Source organism: Xenopus laevis, chromosome 5S (assembly GCF_017654675.1).
Source record: "Xenopus laevis strain J_2021 chromosome 5S, Xenopus_laevis_v10.1, whole genome shotgun sequence".
NCBI classification, from domain to species: Eukaryota; Metazoa; Chordata; class Amphibia; order Anura; family Pipidae; genus Xenopus; species Xenopus laevis.
The window spans coordinates 65,673,270-65,694,109 of record NC_054380.1 but is presented as its reverse complement, the minus strand read 5'-3'; the positions used below and the strand labels follow the sequence as shown (position 1 = coordinate 65,694,109).

The 20,840-nt window shown below is 38.9% G+C and overlaps 1 protein-coding gene across 1 annotated transcript; it reads right to left on the bottom strand.

Annotated features, from left to right (window-relative positions):
* Positions 1-6,495: 6,495 nt before the first annotated feature.
* On the bottom strand, positions 6,496-17,351 carry bend3.S (BEN domain containing 3 S homeolog). Its single transcript, XM_018265408.2, has 4 exons — positions 16,267-17,351; positions 11,543-11,609; positions 10,076-10,281; positions 6,496-9,404 (listed from the first exon to the last, which is right to left on the bottom strand). Exons 2-4 carry the CDS (start codon positions 11,601-11,603, stop codon positions 7,158-7,160), a joined length of 2,514 nt encoding a protein of 837 aa, XP_018120897.1. The 5' UTR covers positions 11,604-11,609; positions 16,267-17,351; the 3' UTR covers positions 6,496-7,157.
* Positions 17,352-20,840: the final 3,489 nt, after the last annotated feature.

The following is a 20,840-nucleotide window of genomic DNA, read 5'->3' as shown; positions in this document are numbered from 1 at the left end:
CCCACAGCTGAGAGACATTTTTTCCATTGGAGAGACAGGAGAGACTTTCAAGTGAAAGAGAAACTCTAAGGGGCCCATTTACTAAGGGTGTACTAAAGAAGTGAATTCGAAGTGAATATTCTAATTGAAAAACTTCGAATTTCGAAGTGATTTTTGGGTACTTCGACCATCGAATAGGCCAAATTCGACTTTGTTTCGAAGTGAAAATGCTTTTACTATTCGACCATTCGATAATCTAAGTACTGTCTCTTTTAAAAACTTCGACTTCGCCACCTTAAACCTGCCGAATTGCTATGTTAGCCCATGGGTACCTCCTAGAACATATAGGCAACATTTGGCTAAGTTTCTAGAAGTCGTAGTGAAATCATACGATCATATGATTAAATCGTTCGTTGTATGATTGTAAAAATCCTACGAATTCGACTTCGAATGTCAAACTAGCCTATTCGATGGTCGAATTTCAACGTTTTTTGCACTTCGAAATTCGACCCTTGATAGATCTGCCCCTAAGTGATTTGGTAAAAGTATTAAAGGAAACGCATATAGCTTTTATTTTTATTTATTTTGTGTACTATTGTCTACTTAGGAAGCGCACACTTACTACATTGTTTTTATTAACAAATTCATCCAGCTTGGAAAATATGCTGGCTGGGTATGAAGAAGTTAATAAGTATGTGCAACATTATAAGATTACAAAATACAGGTCAGAAGAGACTGCAGTACATTGAAAATACATAATTTAGATTTGTTATTTCTAGAATAAATGATATGAATATACATAATTCACATCTGAAGCATCATAGTGCTGTTCGTAAGATACACTGTGCTGCAAAATAAAGACATTCGATTGTAAAACTCTTAGCACCAAGAGCTAAAAAGTACATTCCTACACAGAGGCTCAAAAGTATATACAGTACATTTATACCAAGGAATGAAGAGAAAATTTAGTAGCAATTCCTTGAGGATTACAGACATCAAAATCCTGCAAAATATTGGTACAGTAAGTTTATTAACAAAAAAAGTGCTCCAGCTAGATTCCTGCAATAGCAGTGTGTTAGAGAAACGTTACACTACATTTTCAAATTTTGGCAGATTGCAGCTAAAACAAAAATCTTAGTTTGGAGGTGAGTGACATTATCTTAGAAATATTTTAGGGGTGTTTTCTTACTACTAGAAATAAAAACAGTGGGGGATCCAATCACTTTCAAGTCCATACAGATTTCTGGATTTACTCAGTGCTGATACTGACCACTATATTACACTAATAACCTAGAAAAACACATTGTGGCTCTTATATTTATAAAGCTACATTTTTTATTCACACTGCTAATGTCCATAAAAGCTTTTTAAATATTCCAAAAATCACGAATTGTGAATAGTTATGCACACACTTATGCCACGACTTTGGCGGCAGAGAAAATATTCGCAAAACAGTTTCGCAAATTGCAAATCTAAATTGCTGTCAATGCTATTTTTGCGCACAACAACCTCGCACAGTGGCTGCACATTTGCAAAAATTTGTTCGCAATGTGAATTTGCAAAAGAGATGGGCACAGCAGTGCAATATTTTAGCGTTCAGGAAAAAACATGGGCAATACATAAATAAATATACTCTGTGCAAACTTTATAAATGACCCCCACTATCAGCTAAATGTATACTGTACATAACAAAAGGGTAGTAAATCAGTCAGAAATTCTTTATGCATTTGCAATATGTACTTAAAAGTAAACTCTACACATGAGGCTCACAGTGTCATCTGTCTGGCCTTAGCTCTACATCAGTACAAGGTGCTTACTCTGGGGGCCATAAGTGGAGGTGAGGTCCTTCAACTTCATTGCAGACTATGCAGAGAGACTTGTGCTGACTGACTGCACCCCACATTGAACCCCAGCTGGCCATAAGTTGACACTGAACAGCAAGGCACATCTATACTAAATATTCCAGTATCACAATAAGATAAAAAAGGTGCTTATGCTAAGAGATTCCATTTTATATTGTTTAAACGTATCATAATGTTTAAATTAAATTACTTTTATGTAATAGCAAAAGTTAAAAACACTATTTATACAAACACAATGGTACCTACTCTGACTGTTTTTTTTAGAGTGTGTTAGATCTCCAAATACAGTACTTTGGGGATAAATGTGATTAATGGCATAAGCCTATGGCACACAATGTTTTGACCACCATTGTGGGCAGGCAGACTACAGCAGCGGTAAAAACTGCACACAGATACTGTATATGTGAAATGTATTACATACAGCAGACGTGTAACTGTAATCTATGTTCCACCAGAATAAAATCACAAAGTAAACAACTGTTTGAGCTGTGAACATGCGATAAATACTTTTGATAAGTACACTTTACATGACATATCAATGAAAAAATATCAGGGAAAAAAAGACACAGGAGATTTAGTGGGATGGCAAATCTTCCACGTAGTTTAAAGAAAAGATGACTGTCACAACTAATAAGGATTCACTTTCCTGCAAAAGGATTTTCCAAATATGCGAAAAGTTTGCGAAACACTTGTTTTTGACAAGCGTAAATTTTTTTTATACGTATCTTTTTTTTTTTACTAGACCATCATTTTACAGGCTAAACTAAAATGATGGTGAATTTTTTGCCAGTTTCACAAAACTGTTTGTCTGCAAGGAAACACGGAAATTCACAGCTAAACTGACCATGGTGAAATTTTTTGCTCATAACTAGTCAGAACCGAACACGGCATGAGACAGGCTTTTGTCTCGAATTGAAATACACAGTCAGATGCAGATGAATGCTTATAAACAAAAAGCCGTCTAACGACATCTGATCACAGATTACAAGCAGGTTAAAATTTTCTAGCATATATATTGGGTATGGGTTTATTTAAACTTCCTGGCTCATAATATTAAAGGGGTACTGCCCTGCATTTGCACAGCTATATAGCATTTTAAAAAGCTACAAGTGGAAAAATAACAGCAACACCCAGGCAACGATTTATGTCTTTTTGCAATGTTAAAATAAAATACCTGATATAAGAAATAGAACTTAAATCTACGCCTACATTATATATGTGGAGTGTACCTACAGTATATGGGGGAAATGGCAGACCTCTCAAGTATGAGCATTTGATTAAAAGCAGGACAGGTACAATGTAAAGGTAGCACTCAGTACTGAGTAGTAGGACTCAGTACCAACAATAGTACCGAGAGCTCTTCATAAAACCAAATTCTATTGAAGAACTGCCATTCCCAAGCCACTTATTTATCAAGGATAATGGTAAGAAGGAAAAAATAACAGCTGACAAACGCAAATGCCTAATATGGTCAGATTAAAGGAGAACTTAAACCCCCTCATTAATAAAAAAACCCTACCCAGTACCCTACATAGTCTTCTCTCCCTGCTACACCCCGCATAAGCGAAAACACCTATAAGTGCTTCTAATCTTTTACTCTCCTATAGGTGCAGAGTAAGCACAGTGGAACTTGTGGGCTTGCCTGGCTCTTCAGATATCTTCGGGAAGTGAGTGACGTATTGGCACATCCACAGTTGGAGCAGTCTTCCTGCTCGTAGCAACTGTGCATGTGCCAAAAGTGCTGAAGGGAAGGGAGATGGCGCCCATGAGCTCTGCTGCGCTTAGAGTAGAGAGAGAGTAGTGACAGGGGACTATGTAGGATACTGAGTAGGGGTTTTATTTGTGGGGGTTGAGCTCTCCTTTAATTATTCGTTACAAATGTGCCAATGCTTGAAGGATTTATGTTTGGGGATTTCTACAGTGCTAAACACGGAGAAGCATTTGGTATAGTATGGGCGGCAAAATTAGTAGTACTCCTTAAGCACATTATCACACTACATAGAGTGGTCCAACATCATAATATTAACAACTTTATGGCACGGGGGTTCCATTATTTTGTTCACAAAGTGTACATCAGGATACATTCAGCACTCAAATCCTAGCTAGCTCTAGCAAAACAAGAGTAAAGTTCGCCATACATGGGCCAAGATTGTCTCTTTCCCAAATTGGCAGTTTATGGCCTGTATATGAGGCCAAAATGATTGTTATGGACCAATATTGACAGCCTGGTGTCAAGCACAAATGAAAGATTAACATTAAGCATGACATTATTTCCTGTAAATGCTTCTGTAGAATTATGGTATAGGCTGTTTAGATATGGCATTCTTCTGAAATTTGCAGACAAAGGATCATTAAACCTTGTTCTTTCCTATGAATATGAACTTCAAAAATTCACTGTGTACTTAAGGGTTCATGCTCTAAATGTTCAAGAATGAAATATTTGCATACAAATAAAGAGGTAGTATTGCCTTGGACATAAAGGCTCCAGTGACTTGCTTGGTGTCCCCGAACAAGTGAATTTATGATGAGTTGCTACACAGGACAGTGAATAAGATCAACACAATGGTCACATTTATCCAGATTGCTATGTACAGTTGTGTTCAGAATATCTCACAGATCAATCACTGTTTTTGGTAGAAATTATATTTCTGCATGGCAAATAATTTACTAGTAGGTGTAGTAGAGTAATAGAAAACCAACACAACCAACATGACATGCATGCTGCTCATTCTGTGTAATTTAATCATTAATTGAGGCTTATTCAAAATAATAGCATTGTTCCAAATAATAGCAGTGTGGAGTTCAATTAGTGAGGTCATTCATTCTGTAAAAAACAGGTGTCAATTACGACCCTTATTTAAGGAAGAAAGGCAGCAAATGTTGTGCATGCTGGTTATAGTGCATTTCTCTCTGAAAATCTGAGTAAAGTGGGTCATTCCTGACATTGTTCAGAACAGCGTACTTTGATTAAATAGTTGATTGGAGATGGGAAATTATCTGAAATGCTTTAAAATGGCAACCAAAACCATAAAGATATTGAGGAAAGGTCTGAAGTTACCTGTTAGTACTGATACAATTAGAAGACACCTATTTGAAGCCAATTTATCAACAAGAAGCCTCCACAAAGTCCCATTTTGGAAAAAAATAAAAAGACGTGCTGAAGAACACATTGACTGGCCAAAAGATAAATGGCGTAACATTTTGTGGACTGATGAAAGCAAGATCGTTCTTTTTGGGTCTAGGAGCCGCAGAGATTTTGTCAGATGACCCCCAAACACTGAATTAAAGCTACAGTACACTGTAAAGCATGGTGGCACAAGCATCATGGTATGGGGATGTTTCTCATACTATGGTGTTGGGCCTATTTATCGCATACCAGGGATCATGGATCATTTTAAATTAGGGGTGCTGAAAAAGGCTGAATCCTGGATTTGGTGCATCCCTATTTTAAATACATCAAAATACTTGAAGAGGTCATGTTGTCTTATGCCAAAGAGGAAATGCCTTTGAAATTGGTGTTTTAACAAGATAAAAATCCCAAACACAATAGTAAACAAGCATATCTTGGTTTAGACCAACAAGATTAACATTATGGAGTGGCCAGCCCAATCCCTGGACCTAAATCCAATAGAAAACTTGTGGGGTGACATCAAAAATGCTGTTTCTGATGCAAAACCAAGAAATGCAGAAGAATTGTGGAACGTAACAGGTGGCAGAAGTTGGTGGACTCCATACAACACAGATATGCAGTATTTCTCAGAAACAGTGGATATACAACTAAATATTAGTTCAGTGATTCAAAAAACAAAAACATTGAAACATTTTTTAGTATATACAGTGAATGTTTGAGTTTGTAAAGAAGAATGCAGACACTGCTATTTTTTGGAGCACCCTAATATTCCCTTTTTTTCCACTTTTTTTAAAGGAATAACACAATTGTTATACATTTTCCTTCATGTTTTGATTTGGAATAGAATGTGCAGTGTTCTCAATGCATTTGTGTATATGGAAATAGAAACTATTATAAAGATTTTGAGATTTATTCACTTTTTAAAACTCACCGCTATTATTCTGAACACAACTGTACCTGTGGCAGAGGAGAACATATTTAAACAGACTATGGAGATGACACACATAACTTCTAAAGATCTCCTTTGCCTAACTTCAATCAGGAAAGACCATTTTAAGAAAAAATAAATATTTAAAGGGGACCTGTCACCCAAAAAAATTATTAAAAATCCTATTTTATCACATTAGTCAAGCAAAATGAACTTTAATTACACTATATAAATTATTTGAATCTAGCTTCCTTCAGTCTGGGATTTCAAAATTATAACAAGCAGGCAGGAGCCATTTTGTGGACACTGTTATTAAGACAAGCCTTGTATCATCTCAGAATCTTGTTTGTGCACCAGAATGGGGGACCCGATGTCCATTCCCATGCCCTGGCTACACAATTAAATGGTAAAGAGAACGGGGGAATGTGTGGAGAGCAGTGACATCTAGGAAGTGCTGAATGGAAAGTGAAAGTAATTGTCTGCCCCGCCTCTATGCCACTGGCATAGAGGAGTGGCAAACAATATTTGATTGACAGCTGAGATTTTTAAATGAGCTCACAACAGCTATGAATGCTTTAATAAAAAAAAGAATTTGGATTTCATGTTTAATTTGAAAAGGACTTTTATTATACAGATTTTTGTGTCTGGGTGACAGGTCCACTTTAACACCCTGAGTCTATTTATTCATTAAATGCAGTCAAATTAAAAAGAAAATTCTGTCTCGTGTTTTTATAGATGCCCAAGTCTCTGATCATACCTTGATTAATTACAGCATTTCTTGCATATGAAGGAACTTTACTAGCACAAGCATAATTTTCATGCATTATATGTTCTCATGGAACGACACTGGGTGATCTGTTATATGATGTGCACCTGGCAAGCTCTACTTTTACAGTGTATGTAACTACATTAATATAAAAAAACTAAATATATAGAAAATTTTCATGTCGGCACCAGAGGGGACTGTAAAACAACCTGAAGTAAAAAAAAAAAATATATATATATTTTATGACCTTTTTGGGGGGTAGAGGAAAAAACACAGGAAAGCATTTTGCATTAAAATATAAAGATTAAAAAAGTGATACAGCAATAAACATTACCAGTGAATAATATGGGATGTTTTCCCAGATGAGTGCAAATTTGCAGTCAATCTCACATTTCTGCATATGACATACACACATTTTGTGAGAAAGGAACTAGAAAAATGTAACAATATTTACCTGTCTACATGTCACACTAATAATTTACTAATGTTTGATTAGGTATTCTTTTTTGCTTTCTTAGCTTTTTTAAGTATATCACATTTCTTTCTATTTGGCCTCCGACACCTTTCATCAATACTTGGAATACATTCATAATGCCATACTTCTTCCATCTTGTCCACAGGGTAAACAGCCTCTACATAGTGCCGGATCAGCCTAAGTCTTACAGGATCAAGCTGCTTTTTGTTGCAAGCACCAGAGTGATTGTACTGCAGCCTAAGATTTTCTGGAGTAAAGAGCTCAGGAAAGAGTCTCACTAGAAGCCTGGCAGCAAAGTTTCCAACAGAGAGGCTCTGCTGTACTATGTCCCTGATTTCTTTATCATTCAGGAGATATATTGAAGGCACTGGAAATTCAGGTGAAGGGATAAGAATCTTATCCAAAGGTATTTTACAAAAGTCTTTTGAGCTACGTTCTGGAGGCAAAGGTGGTACATCAATGAGATCCCTAAATCTCTCTGGGTTTAGCTCAAAAGGTACAAAGTCTCTCCTTTCTGGCACAGCCACATAAACCTTCCTCTGCTGCTGGTAACAGCGCCTCTGCTCAGTATCCCTACGACGACACCGCTCATCCAACTTGCCCACGAATTCTAGTGTCCAAACCCGGTCATTTTTTGCTCTTGGGTATAATATTTGTACATAATGTCTGATAAGATTTACGCGAATGGGATCAAGCGGTTTCTTTCCAAGAGAACCACTGCAGTTATATTGCTTCCTCAAATTGTCATGAGTGAAGAGTTCTGGAAACAAATGAACTAACAAGCGTGAGGCAAAATTTCCAATAGACAAGCTGCTCTCATATATGTTTTTAAGCTGTTCCTTGCTGAGAAGAAATTGTGGAAATGGAACTTCAAAGTCAGGAGGTGGAATGTCAATTTTGTCAAAGTCAAATGGCACAAGCCATATCTTTTTGGACCTTCTTCCAGGTTTTTCAGAATCAACGCCATCTTCTACTTTTACAATAGACAAGTCGTCAGGCAAGCTAGAGGAGTCATAACAATCATCCCCCATGTCATCGCATTCACTGCCATCTATTAACACACTTTCCAACTCATCATTAATCCTTTGCACACACTGCTGCAACCAAACGTCTTCCTCTTGCACATCTGGAAAGTAAATTTCTGTATACTGGCGAATAAGTTGCAAGCGATGGGGATCTAAAACAAGATTCTCAGGATCCCTGGTACAGTGATCAGAAAGCTTTCTTTGGTCTAAAATTTCAGAAAACAGCCGGTGAAACAAAAACACAGCAAATTCACCAGGAGAAGAAGCTTCATCTAAAAACTCATTGAGATCTTGGGGATTTAGAGCATATTCTGAGATAATAGAATCATTTCTATCAAGAGAAGAATTTTCCTCTTCTTCTTTACTTTCAATTAAGTGAGAAGTTGGATCAGATTGGCATTCAAAGAAACTGGAGGACTGCATATTCTGCCGGCTGACTTCCATTTCTCTCTGAGCCCAAAACCGATTGAAAAAGTCATTAAGCTGAGGCAAACATTCCACCTGCCAGATACCCGTATTTTTTACAGAAGGATAGCAGACTTCAACATAATTTCGGATAAGTTGCAAGTGAAGAGATTCAAGTTTAGTCTTGTTAATATAGCCACAGGTGCTGCAGTTCCTGGAATAACCTTCACTTCCAAAAAGCTCTGGAAAAAGCTGTACCAATAACCGGCATGCCAAATCACCAGCAGAGCTACTCTGATCCATCACCTGCTTCAGCTCCATGCTAGTTAGCTGGTACTCTGGGGGTGGCTGAAACTCTGCCACTAACTCTTGGGGACTGACTTTTTTCTTTATTCGACTCACCTCCAGTGACAAAAGGTCAACTTTGCTATGCAGCTGGGACATATTAGAATTTAGAGTGTTCAGGGTGAAAAACATTTTTTGTATTAGAGAGTAGATGTTTGATTCCTCATTGGCTGATGATGTCAGTAAAGCTGGAGAAGAGTTGCGTTTACGCATGTCATTGAAAATACGTACGCTTGAAGGACTACCTTGGTTTGCCTTGTCATAAAGTTCATACGAGGCCAGTAGATCTGAGGTAACTGGATTCTTTTTCTCTGTTATTTTATGTGAAATTCCATATAAAGGTTTCTTATATGATGAAGCAAATTCACTTACATGTTCTTCCCCTTCACACTGAGAAGTAGTACTATAATCTGAATTTGTACTTGATAAGTCTGCATTAGACTGAGATGCCGAACCACAGTCTTTGTTTCTCATGGTTGAAAGAAGGCTCTAGAAAAGAATATGTAATTACTTTTATATAATAAAGCAGGAGGTTAAATTAAAAAAAACACCAAATAAAAGCACTAATATTGCTTTAATATTTTGAGATGTTTTGTCCCCCATGTGGAAGGTGATTACACATAAATAGCTAAAATGTACCATGTTTCCTTACCCTTACATATTACATATACAGTAGAAGACAATTTTACATTTTCCTGGAACTGATGTCATTTGCCCCAGTCCCACACAGGCAAACTGCAAAAAGATTTTTCCTGGAACTTATGAGGTTCCTTTGGAAAATTTTAAATCAGGGGTGTAGTCTATATGATATATTTCAGGCTAAAGTTTTGGTAGTCCACCCAAAACAACTTCTCACATGGGGACAAACATCTCAAAATATTTTTCTATTGCAGTATTTGGCAATCACCAAGTTGAAAATAGGTCTATCATGTAATCATGCAGTTTTCAACACTGCAATTGCTGTAGATTGTAATGGGAAGATATTTTCAGATGTTTTGCTGGCAAAAGTAGCAATTCCAGGTGAGTGATAAAAATGCATCATGTGTCTTTACACCCATACTGTATGTGTACTGCTCTCCGCCAAAGCATTACAGAGACCAGCGCTGGTCCTTAGTTGATATCTGAAAAAGACATTGCTATTGGGGGAAAAAAAGATTCACCTCTGGAATAAGTCGCCTTTTTTTGACAGTTGTTATAGTTTCAGGCTCACTCAAGTGACCATCATAAGTAAGAGAGGTTTGTTTTCGCTTGTTGGGCTCAGGCTGTCCAACAAATGTGCAATCTGACAAATGCTTCCTTCCAGATACAACAGCTGAACAGACAAGCAAATCATCTTCATGGCATGCCTCCACTTTCACAAAAGTGACTAGGAAAAAAATGGACAAAAAAAACAAGATTGTAAAGGATTGCAACCGGTATTTTATGATATAGGTAATACCAAACTAAACTGAGCCATTGGATTCAACAAAATTCACAAGTGGTGCTACTGGATAATTCAATAATATGGGCAATACCTTGTCATATATATGGCATATGTATTCTGGCATTTAAAGTCTGCAATTTGACTTGTATTACTATTTCTTATAATGTTTCATGTCACATGATTAGGCCTAATGTGACAACCCTATTTAGCACTTTCTATAAAATAAAATTTCACAGTATTTCAGACCACAATTCATGCCTTTATAAAATCATAAGTGGCTGTTTTCATCTGTCTGCACACAAAATGATGTCAGACTACAAGGAGATTATAACAAAACAGAATGGGTAAAGTTGCCCTTTAAATATGAGCAATAGTTTACACATTATGAAATAGTTTGGTTATGTGGGTCAACAGAAATGACAGGTCAATAAATGCCCTAATTAAGTTAATTGGTTTATAGTGTCATATCTACTTTCAACTCAAATGAATGGAATTTAAACATACATCATGGTAAATTTGCATCGGTGCAGAAGTTGTTTGTGGGAACCTTGTCTAGAGTTTATATTAAAAGCCCATGAACCAAAATGGTTAAAGGAAAATAGAAAAGAGAGAAGTTGACAGTTTCACATTGTTCCAACTCCATCAACCTCTGTAGTGCAATTTATCTGCTGGTGAACTACAAATGGATGACAAACAATAAGACATACACACTAGAGGGCATTCTGATGGCATCATTGACAAATGTTTCATGATTCTGGTTGAAAACAAACACATTATATCAAAATATTAGCTGTGACCTGCTTAAAGGGATAATATACCCCTCTTTCATATTGAGTTTGGTTTACGTAATAAAAGGTGCATAACCACTCCATAAACATTTTTTGCACTAATTAAGTTAATTGGTTTATAGTGGAATTTACACATACATCATGGTAAATTTGCATCAGTGTAGAGGATGCTTGTGGAAATCTTGTCTAGAGTTTATATTTGAAGCCCAAGAACCAAAGGAGTTAAAGGAAGGGATAGAAAAGAGAGAATTTGGCAGTTCCCTTAAAATATAAATATAAGACAATTAGGAAGGGGTGTTAATTGTTAAAGAAGACTATTTTCTGCATTAATTAGGAAATAATTTAAGTCTTGACGCTTGCCAAGCCAATTAGAGGTTTGGGTACTAAAGCAGTAGTTAATATTTGATGAACAATACCTTTTGTATCATCCTCATCATTATTATTATCTTCTCTGAGTTCAGTAGGGTTCATTTTCATACCTCCCTGCAAGATAAAATACAATGAGAAGTTTTTGCATGCACTGTGTTGAGTAAAGCAGTTGGCAGTCCAAACAATGCATCAATGAACATGCACTTAAAGAACAGTGCAAGCAAGTTCACTCAGGGTGTAAATTTATTAGACATCCCAGTGATTCTAAAATGTCATATGAATACCAAGCTGGCACTCTTTTTTTTTACTTGGCATGTCCTTAAAATAAAAAATAATTGCAGAAACATTTTATTGAAATACACAAACTCTAATGTGTACAGTTTAATCTGTTATTTTGACTATATTCTGTCTCAGTAAACTACAAAGCCATACCTGAGTATATGGCCTTGTACAGACAAATGCTTTGACATTGTTCCTAATTTATGTAATTTATTTGCTGGCGCCCTTCAAATGGATAACAAACAATAAGACATACACAATTAGGTTTGTCCCCTTTTCTGGAAAAAAATACTGACCTTGCTATATATTTATCTTTTTTCCCTATTAATAACATTGGGATCAGCCATCATTTTTACCGACCAGGCCAACCCTATACACAATAGGGGGCATTCTGGTGGCGAAACAAATGTTTCACAATTCTGTCTGAAAACAAACAAATTATATGAAAATATTGGCTGTGACCTGCTGAAAGGGAGGTTTTTCATAAATACATGCACTTACATAAATACTGGATTACTTATGAGACAGGGGACCAGGGAATGTGCAAGTCCCCATCCCCCCTTAGGCTCACAGTGTAATGCAACCCCTTGTTTCAATATTAAATTTTAAAGTTTCCTTAGTGGGTGGTTCACAAGTTCTTTGAAAAAGCACAAGGACTTCAAGTTAGACCAGGGCTGGGCCAGGCTGTCTTCGCACTAGGTTTGCCACCTGCCCAGTTTTGACCCAGACAGGCAGGTTTTTTGAAGGGCTTCCCGGGTCAAAACTGCCTGCCCGGCTTTCTTAATTAGGAAATTCAAGCAGGATTTCCAATAATTGATGTGGCGACCGGCCAATCGCCGGTCATAGCCCTGCCCCTGATTACATGGCCCCACGACCCTTACATCATGGCCCTGTCCTGGCATGTTACTGTCCAGCCCCCACCATGTGCCGGCCCTGCCCCCTGCCCGGATTCCACGGGGCAAAAGAGTGGGTATCACTTTCTTCTAGGAGGAATTTATACAGCTTCTAAAAACAAGAAAAACAGAGTTTGTATTGAAAAGTGTTGTGTTTATTTTAAATTGAGTTGTTTATTATAAAGGGGTTCTATATATATATATATATATATATATATATATATATATATATATATATATATATATATATATATATATATATATATATATATATATATATATATATATATATATATATATATAACCAATTTATTTTAATAAAATTAGATTCTTAGCTTAGTGCATCTGGTCTGTCCACGACACTTAGAGGCAGGGCTGCCATTAGAAATCATGGGGCCCCGTACAACACCGCCCACCCTGGTGCCCAAGCCCCACCCACTCCACATCACAGTTAAAAGACCACACAGACATCAGCGCTAAAAAAGTAACCAACCACACACACAAGTTATAAAAAGCTATTGATGGTCAGGGTCCCCTTATAAGTTTGAAAAAAAAAACATTTGCGCCAGGGCCCCCCATAAAAGTTTTTTTTAAAAAGCATTAGTGCCAGGGCCCCCCTTACAATTTAAAAAAATTGGGGCCCCAAAATTTTTTTTTTTTAAAAACCACATTGGAGCCAGGGCCCCCCATAAAAGTTTTTTTTAAAAAAAGCATTGGTGCCAGGGCCCCCCTTACAAGTTAAAAAAAATTGGGGAACCAAAAAAAATTTCTAAAAAAAAACATTGGTGGCAGGGGTCTATAAAGAAATTAAAATACATTGGTTGCCAGAGGATAAAAAAAAAACCACACACATTGGTGTGCAGTAGAATTGAACTCATGGCTTCAGGACTTCAACTTTGCCTCCTTTCGTGACTTTGGGTCTTTTCGCTGCTTCAGTACATCAATATCGGCTGTTTTCGTGACTTAGGGTCTTTTCGCCGCTTTGGGACTTTGGCTATTTTCGTGGCTTCGGGTCTTTTCGACCGCTTCGGGAGTTCGGCACTTCTGCATTTTCGGCTGTTCGGAATCAAAAATGGCCGCAAATATTCGGCGCTCGGAAGGGGGGCCCGGCTCTTTCAAAAGTGCAGCACTGCAGGCCCCCCTTCATGCCTGAGCCCGGGACACTTGTCCCCCCTGATGGCGGCCTTGCTTAGAGGTATAGGTTCCAGTGCCAGGCAGGAAGTATCATTCAGCTCTCACAAATCTCCTTTAACTCAATGAATAAATACCCAAAGCATTTAATTTGGACAAATCTAAACTTGTGTCTGACAACACTGATGAGCTGTAGGGTCAGGGCCAATATAAATATCTGAAATACTGCTATATACAGTCCCTATCCCTCCATAGACTGCAGTCTGCTTTGTCATCTGGATGTACCATTGCAGATCCTGGTGGTGTTTCCATGACATCCACTAACCCAATTTTAAGGCAATGGGTGTTTTTACTGTTATTAGAAGTGGACAAAATGCGCTTTTCCACCTGTCACTGCTCCTCATATTACTCGAGAGAAAGTGTGTGTCTGGCTAGTGTAGAAAAGATAGGGAATGTCACATGGGTCAGTTTTCACCTGTGCAAAAGTACATCTTGTGAAGGTGACAAAATGTAATGTCCAAGCCAGTTTGGACTCAACCATTCACATCATTGTAAATACATTGCCATAAGAGCTTTATGAAAAGGCTTAGTCAGTAAAGTACTACTGGCCATGCTAGAGTTATGCAAAGACTAATAATATTATAAATGATGACAGAAGTATGGTTGCACTGTGGACCACAACACTCCTGTTCTTCACTGCAACTAGGGTGTCATCTGTCTATGTTCCCCTGAATGTATTTTCTCTGGGTACTCCTATTCCTCTACCTGCTTGTGTCGCACTTCCCAAAACGCATGGGGAACGGTTATATTCAAAGGAACAGTCACACCAAACACTGAAAGAGTATAAAAAATGGAAACATAATGTACTACTGCTCTGCGCTGCTAAAATTGGTGTATTTTCTTCAGAAAGACTCATATAGTTTATATACACAAGCTGCAGTGTAGCCATGGGGGCAGCCTTTCAAGCTAAAAAAAATGATGCACAGGTTACATAGCAGATAACAAATAAAACACCATTGGATTGGACAGGGCGTATCTGTTATGTGCTAGGTAATCTGCAATGTTCCCTCTCCGCTCTGCACTTGCACACAAATTTTGAAGCTAGAACACACAAGTTGTGTGAAAACACAAAATTTGACATTTATTCTTAATTGTGCACACAATTTGTTAAAATGCGCAGTTTATAATGTGCAAGCAAAATATTTTTTTGTGCACATAGCCCTGAAGGAATCAGAGGGAACATTGGTAACCTGTGACTTTTCTCTTTTTTCCAGGTTGAATGGCTGCCCCCCATCACTACACAGCAGGTTATTATATATATGTGGATGAATATTTAATATGAACTATCATTGGCATATTCAAATTTGGGGAAAAATAGTAGTAGTAGTAGTAATAGTAGTGATGAGCATATCTTACCCATTTCCTTTCGCCAAAAAAATTGCGAAATGGTAAAAAATTTGCCAAATGCATCCAAGTCTTTGGGCGACAAATTTTTTTGCCTGTGAAACTTTTTTTTTCACCCATTGGAGTCTATGGGTGTCTTTTTTATGGTGAAACTTGGCAAAAAAATCCCTGCCCAGGAGCAGTAACCCAATCAGCAGGTAGCATTTACTGGTCACCTGTTTAGAACAAATATCTTATTGGTCACTTTGGGCAGTGTCAGCCTCAGGGGCCCCACACCATCCCTAGACACCAGCCGTAAACTCCTCTGTGCAGCCGATCCGTCCCTGTGCATGTTGTTCCGGTTGCTGCAGCGTGACCAGAAAGAAGAGGGATTGCAGAAGTGGGTCTGGGGTGGTGGGGCCCAAAAGAGCCCAGGCCTACCTGCCCAGTCTGTGGGTTGCTGCTCCTGGACAAACTTAACACCTATTATTACATATGGGGGTAAGTGTTCAGATGCATTTCAGCGTTACACTGAGGATGAGGCAACAACTAAATGTAGCCAAAAGTGCTGTGCTTCAGTCAAATTCCATAATGAATCATTGATATGGTGAATTCCTAATGGGTAAGCTCTACAGGGAAAACAACTGAAGTGAATGAGGAACCCCTGAAAAATGCATTGGCATGATCTCTATTTGAAGGATATTTACTGGTCCACCAAAGGACACCACCATGCTTAGCTGTACAGAGCTCCACTACATAGGAATGCTCAACGGAACTCATGCCCCACTCTCCATTTAAAGGTGCCACAGTGGCTGCCAATGGAAGTGTGCATGTGAGATGTGGAAGCTGCTCTGCTAGTTTGTGAAGGTCCCACAGATAAGAGCAGCAAGAGAGCACATTGAGGGGGGGAAAGCAGCTGTGCTTCCAACCAATCACGTCACGCCGCTGTTACTTTGGCTAACAGCAGCCCAAGAGAGGAATAAGCAAGAAGTGGGAATGCGGGTCCTTTAAGAGGTGAAGTGTAGAACAAGGATAAATGCGCAGTGATGGGGATCACGGGAGCGCGCACAAGGGAGTGAACTTACCCGAGAGAAAGTCGGGATCCCAGTGCTTGAGCCCCACTACAGCTGCTGCAAAGTTCTCCAGCGGCGTGGTGGCCACGCCACTAATATTCCTCCGCTGCCGGCTTCATCTTAAGCACCGGGCCGTGTTTTTTTTTCCTCTTCCCCGGCCCCACGAAGAGCCTCTATGTCTTTGTGTGCTGCGTGTCCGTGCGCTCTCGCGTGACGTGACGGGACTCCGTGTGTGTCATTTCCGCAGAAGGACAGGGAGACACAGGCTGCAGTGGGAACAGCCCCCCTGTCCTCTCTCCACTGAGCAAGGACACAGTCTCCCCTGGGCTCCAAGTGCGGCTCATGCCGTACAGCAAGCTCTCTCACTAACTGCTCCAAACTTTCTTCTTCATCTATACTTCCTTCGGGCTGCTCTGGCTTTCCTAATCCACAGCACTGGGATGGCTGCGCGATTCCCATTCAGTAGTAGTGTGTCCTCTCCGCGCCATTATCAGTGTATTTGTTAGTCAGGGAGCTCTGTGGAACCGACGAAATCCCCTGCTGATATCACTGGCTGTAAAGTGGGTGCCTGGCTGAAACACATGTTGTGCCTAGAGTTAACTGTTGATCCCAGAGATAACGTCCTATAGTTCTCTGTAAATTCCATTTTTAAGGTTCAACCCATTTTCTAACTATTTAATCAAAGCAACACATTCTAAAATGTTGTACCATCCCAGACTCCGTCACTAGAGCCACAAATGTTAGGATGGAGCTGGAGTATGGGGTGTTCTCTTGGGTTAAAGGGAACCTAAAATTACTGAGGGGTCAGAAACTGTTGGGCACCCAAAGTGATCCTAGTTACACGCCTCCTACCCAGCTAGTTACTCAAATGAACACACATTATAATTATCACTCACTTGTTTAAATGGATTTCTATTATCTACTATTTGACCTGTTTTAGGTCACACGTATACTGAAATATTGGAATTTCTAAATTTTGTAGCACAGCATTATTTAAGACCAACACCCCTTTCCGTAACCCTAAAGCCACCATGCACCATGAGGATGCTATAACCTGTATATGAACTATGCGTAGGGCCATCCTCATTCGTTTCTGCACGCGCGTTCTTGTGGGGGCGGGGCACAACGTGGCCGGCCGAGTTGCTTGTGGCGCCCAGCTGGCACAAAGAATTACTTTTTTTTTTATTATTATTATGGTCCCTTTTTTTATAGGATTCAAATAGAATAGAAATGCTTGATAAAGGGGCCTGACCCCGAAACGTCGCATTTTCTGCTAATAAAACACAAGGGACTTTCCCCTGCTTGCACCTGCCCCTTGAGTGCCAGTGATTTCTTATCCATTTTGTATAGGGCCCAGATGAGTAGTTTTAAATTAGAGTAAAAGTTTATGCCAGAAAAACATTGCCAGGCTAATCCACAGGTATCTCAGCCAGAGCCGCCATTAGAAATCGCAGGGCCCCATACAACAAAATTTTCTGGGCCCCACCCAGCTCCACCCACCCCGAGCCCCACTCACTCTACACCACAGTTTAAAGACCACACAGACATCAGCGCTAAAAACGGTAACCCCCCACACACGTTATAAAAATCCATTGATGGTGAGGGCCCCATTATAAGTTAAAAAAAAAAAACTAGGGCACCCCATAAAAGTTTTTTTTTTAAAAAAAAAAACATTGGCACCAGGGCCCCCCATAAAAGTTAAAAACAAAATAAACTGACACCAGGGCCCCCACAAAAAAATGTAAAAAACAATTAATGTCAACCGTTGGCACCAGGGCCCCCCATTAAAAGTTTTTTTTTAAAAAAAAAACATTGGCAACAGGGCCCCCCTTACAATTTAAAAAGAAATATTGGGGTCCCAGAGAATTGTTGTTTTTTTTTAAACATTGGTAACAGGTCCTATAGAGTATTAAAATAATACATTGGTGGCCAGGGGTTTAATAAAATTAAAAAAACTCAGGTGTTCAGTAGAACTCATGGTTTTAGGACTTCTTCAGTTCCTTTCGTGGCTTCTGGTCTTTGGCTGTTCGGGACTTCAGCAGGTGAGACACGGCTTTGGCGCTGTCAAGGGGGCCCGACTATTTTGAAAAGTGCAGTACAGCCGGGCCCCCCTTTAGGCCCTGTACAAGAGTACCCCCCTGTGCCTCCCTGATGGGGGCCCTGATCTCAACAATTCATTTTTAATGCAATATTTTTATTTTAATGCCAAAATGCTGGAGAAAGAAAACAGTCATTCAAATATACTGTATTCCTGAAACAGAGTAACATTTGGGGAATTTTATGTTCTTTTAATGACACTATATCATCAATACACTCACTTAAAGGGATTCTGTCATTGGAAAACATGTTTTTTTCAAAACGCATCAGTTAATAGTGCTGCTCCAGCAGAATTCTGCACTGAAATCCGTTTCTCAAAAGAGCAAACAGATTTTTTTATATTCAATTTTGAAATCTGACATGGGGCTAGACATTTTGTCAATTTCCCAGCTGCCCCCAGTCATGTGACTTGTGCTTGCACTTTAGGAGAGAAATTCTTTCTGGCAGGCTGCTGTTTCTCCTTCTCAATGTAACTGAATGTGTCTCAGTGGGACATGGGTTTTTACTATTGAGTGTTGTTCTTAGATCTACCAGGCAGCTTTTATCTTGTGTTAGGGAGCTGCTATCTGGTTACCTTCCCATTGTTCTTTTGTTTGGCTGCTGGGGGGGGGAAAGGGAGGGGGGTGATATGACTCCAATTTGCAGTACAGCAGTAAAGAGTGATTGAAGTTTATCAGAGCACAAGTCACATGACTTGGGGCAGCTGGGAAATTGTTAATATGTCTAGCCCCATGTCAGATTTCAAAATTGAATATAAAAAAAATCTGTTTGCTCTTTTGAGAAATGGATTTCAGTGCAGAATTCTGCTGGAGCAGCACTATTAACTGATTCATTTTGAAAACTTTTTTTTTCCCCATGACAGTATCCCTTTAAATACATCTATAGCTCATATAAGTTTGTTTCTTCAAAAGGAACGTAGAGAGATGAGTTGAACGCACAAAATACACAATTTTATTGTAATATGAAGGTGTCAAGTGAAACAAATGTAGAATGTAGCATTAAAAAAACAATGAAATGTGTATGCTTAGATTTTAATGCTAATCAGCATATCAGTTACATGTCAGATCACTAACATGGATCCACTACTGGAGGGACTTCACTGTGATAAGCTTCTTCCCTACTGCTTTTAAAACATATTTAAAATCTGAAGGTGCACAGTGGTGACTGTTGGAGCCACAGTCTGCAGAGTCATTTGACATGCCCATGGTTAACTGGAACGGAAGCACAGAGAAGTGAAGCCAAAAGTATAGGGGCTTTGTCACCTTCAAACACCTAGTTGGTTTTAGATAGTTCACCAGAAATAACGACTTTTTCCAATTACTTAATATATTTGTGACCGTTTTTCTAATATTGAAGTGTAAAATGTTATTTTTCACCTTCTAAGAGCTCTTACAGACGAAACTGCGCAGGAAAAATGTTCGTCTGTAAGAGCCCTTAAGCAGCTCTGTAAAGGGGGGGGGGGTCGCCAACCCTGTAACTGTTCTAAACTGATACATTTAGTTGATTTGTTTCTTATCTTTGTCCCTGCTGAGCAGAATCTCTGGGTTTCATTACAGGCAGCTGTTAGAATTGATACAATAGTTGCTCATACTCCAGAGATGCTGAGAGATGTAACAATGTAATAATTGCAAAATTGTAACAGTCGCAGTGATCCCCTGTAGCTCGTGAGCAACATGTTGCTCACCAACCCTTGGATGTTACTCTCAGTGGCCTCAAAGCAGGAGCTTATTTTTGAATTCCAGGCTTGGAGGCAAGTTTTAATTGCATGAAAACGAAGTATAGTGCCAAGTAGAGCCTCCTGTAGGCTGCCAGTCCACATAGGGGTTACCAAACAGCAAATCACAGCCCTTATTTGGCACCCCAAGGGATTTTTTCATGCTTGTGTTGCTCCCCCAACTCTTTTTACATTTGAATGTGGCTCACAGGTAAAAAAAGATTGGGGACCCCTGGTTTAGAGTCTGCACCTGAATTACTGAGCTGCCAGAATCAAACACCAGAGACATGAACATTCAACTTTAAACTTAGATTTTGGGAAAACGGTAAAAAAATAAATAATGGGAAAAAAAGTCTATTTCTGGGGAACAATCTGAAAACAATTAAACTGAAAAAAGTGTTTGGAGGTGAACAACCCATTTAACATTTTAAATCTGGTTGTTGGGGTCAATGACTCGTCCCAGATAACTATTGCTCTGTGGGGCTATAATTGTATTGTTCCTGTTACTTTTAGTTACTTCTTTCAAAGCACTGCCTGGTTGCTAGGGTCACTTGAACCCCAGCAATCTGATAAAATTCCAAACTGGAAAGCTGATGAACAAAAAGCGAAATAATTCAATAAAAAAAATCGAAAACCAGGGTCAAATTGTCTCACAATATTATAGTCTACAGTGTATTTAGGTATTCTTCTATTTTGACTTCTTCCAAATCTCCAAACAACCATACAGAGCAAGCTGGTAGCCCATATATGTACAATGGGGAATAGTAAAAAAAAA

What these genes read in the sequence shown, in the direction of transcription:
- bend3.S (XM_018265408.2), bottom strand. Translation starts at nt 11,603, where the DNA reads ATGAAAATGAACCCTACTGAACTCAGAGAAGATAATAATAATGATGAG. An exon ending in TGATGAGGATGATACAAAAG is followed by an intron (nt 10,282 to 11,542) that starts GTATTGTTCATC and finishes TTTTTTTCCTAG; the next exon opens with TCACTTTTGTGAAAGTGGAG. An exon ending in AAAGGCGACTTATTCCAGAG is followed by an intron (nt 9,405 to 10,075) that starts GTGAATCTTTTT and finishes ATTCTTTTCTAG; the next exon opens with AGCCTTCTTTCAACCATGAG.